The sequence below is a fragment of the Gavialis gangeticus genome, unplaced genomic scaffold (genome assembly GCF_001723915.1).
Source record: "Gavialis gangeticus isolate Ggan-Ray unplaced genomic scaffold, GavGan_comp1, whole genome shotgun sequence".
Classification (NCBI taxonomy): Eukaryota; Metazoa; Chordata; order Crocodylia; family Gavialidae; genus Gavialis; species Gavialis gangeticus.
In genome coordinates, this window is record NW_017728992.1 from 60282500 (window position 1) to 60284451 (window position 1952).

At 50.1% G+C, this 1952-nt stretch overlaps 1 protein-coding gene across 4 annotated transcripts in view; it reads right to left on the minus strand.

The window, feature by feature from the left end:
- KIF13A (kinesin family member 13A) overlaps positions 1–896 on the minus strand; it is a 242266-nt gene extending 241370 nt beyond the window's left edge. For all 4 annotated transcript variants that reach the window (XM_019523183.1, XM_019523166.1, XM_019523174.1 and 1 more), the window contains exon 1: positions 769–896. In XM_019523183.1, coding sequence (XP_019378728.1) covers positions 769–881 — 113 coding nt within the window. In that variant the 5' untranslated portion in view covers positions 882–896. The remainder of the gene's footprint in view (positions 1–768) is intronic.
- Positions 897–1952: the final 1056 nt, after the last annotated feature.

A 1952-nucleotide genomic window follows, 5' to 3' on the forward strand; every position in this document is an offset into this window, starting at 1 on the left:
GGGGGGGGGGGGGGGGAGTCTTTCCTGTTCTGATCTATTTTTAGTTTGGTGCACTAGTATTTTGGACCATTTCCAAAAGTACTCTTTATAGGGGCTTCACAACTAATGCCAACTTTCCCATTTACTTTAGCACACTCCTCTAAAGCTGTGCTGCTCTATGAAGTACTAACAAGGGAGCCAGGAGTTCCAACATTTCAAATGCAACTATGTTGCAACCTAGTAAATACAGTCTTTAAAAAAAACAAAAAACAATCCCTAGCATCTGCAAAATTCAAAGCACACTTCTGCTTTCATAAATCAAACCTGAAGGTTACAGCAGCTCATTAACAGTGTCCCTATGACAGAAAGGGCCAAAACTATTACTAACAGTCATAACTGACCAATAATCTACCTTATCTAATAGTCAACAAAACAATCAACTTTGAACAGCGAAGTCTACAAGTGATCGCCTTGTGTCCACACACATAATACCAATGCTCCTAATTCCTCCAAGGGTTCCTGGAACCAGCAACTTGGGGCCTAATTCCAACGTCTAACTGATGTAATTCCATTTAGAACAACTCTAGTTTCCGATGCTGTGAGCAAAAGAGCATCAGACCCGTTCCTAGCCAGCTGCAATGGCCTCCAAAAGAGACCCAGAGTGATTTGAGAAACTACTGCTCCTTTAACAAAAGCACTCAAACAATTCAAGGTCCTAACCCACTGCTTCATCGAAGCTAGGCAGGATCAGACACAGGCCCAGGTAAGCAATCTCTTTTGTGTTTTTACCTGTTTTCTCCCTGTTTGGTGTTGGAAGGCGGAGGATGCAGCACAGTCTGATTCCCTTCCATCTCCACAATACACTTCGTATTCAAGTCCAGCTCTGGAAGAGAGCAGGACATAAAGGGTTTTACCCACTGCCTGAGAAACCTCCACCTGGCCCCATGCACAAGAGGGGGGATACACTCTCTCCACAATGATTTCTCCATATTCTGCCCCTACACAGAGGGGGACAGCCCCACACAAAGTTTTGCCACAACCCTCTTCCCCCAGGCTTCTTCACACCCCGCCCCTGCACAGCACAGCACAACTTTCCCCCCTCCCAACCTCTACATGGTCACCCGGCAAAAGACAGCCTGCCTTCCCTCCACCCCCAGGGGTTCTCCACATTCACCCCCTTCCCCATGTGCAGAAGGGGACCCCCACACACATACCCACACTCCACAGGGCTTCTCTGCATCCTCCCTCTGCCCCCAGGCACAAGAGGAAACACACACCACACACACACACCCCTGCAAATCCCAACACACACCATAAGGGCTTCTCCATATCTTCCCTTTACCTCCATGCACAGAAGGGGACAACCCTCCCCCTAACACTGGGCTTCTCCACATCCTCCCCCTGCTCTCATGCACAGGAGACACCCCCACAAATGCATACATGTGCACATTCACAGGCTTCTCCACATCCTCCCTTTACCCCAATGCACAGAAAGGGACACCCCCTGTACACATGTGCATGCATGCACATCCCCCAGGGCTTCATCACATCCTCCCCTCACCCCCATACACAGATGGGGACACCCCTGCACACACAAATATATACACACATGCACACACCTAGAGCTTCTCCACATCTCTTTACTCTCATGCAAAAGGGGACATACACACCTACATCGGCATGCACACATGTGCACAGAGCTGTGGGGGGAGCTTATCCACATTCTCCCTCTGCTCATGCACAGAAAGGAACAAGCCCATTAACGCACCCACTTTTCTCCACATCCTCCCCTTACTCCTACGCAGAGAAGTGGACAACCCCCAGACACACAGACGCACAGGTTGTCCACATCCTCACCTTGCCCTTTGCACAGAAGGGGACACACCCTCTCACTCACCCCCCCCTCCCCACACACACACACACACACACACGCCTCCACTCACCCCCACGGGTTCTCCACATCCCCCGCTTCA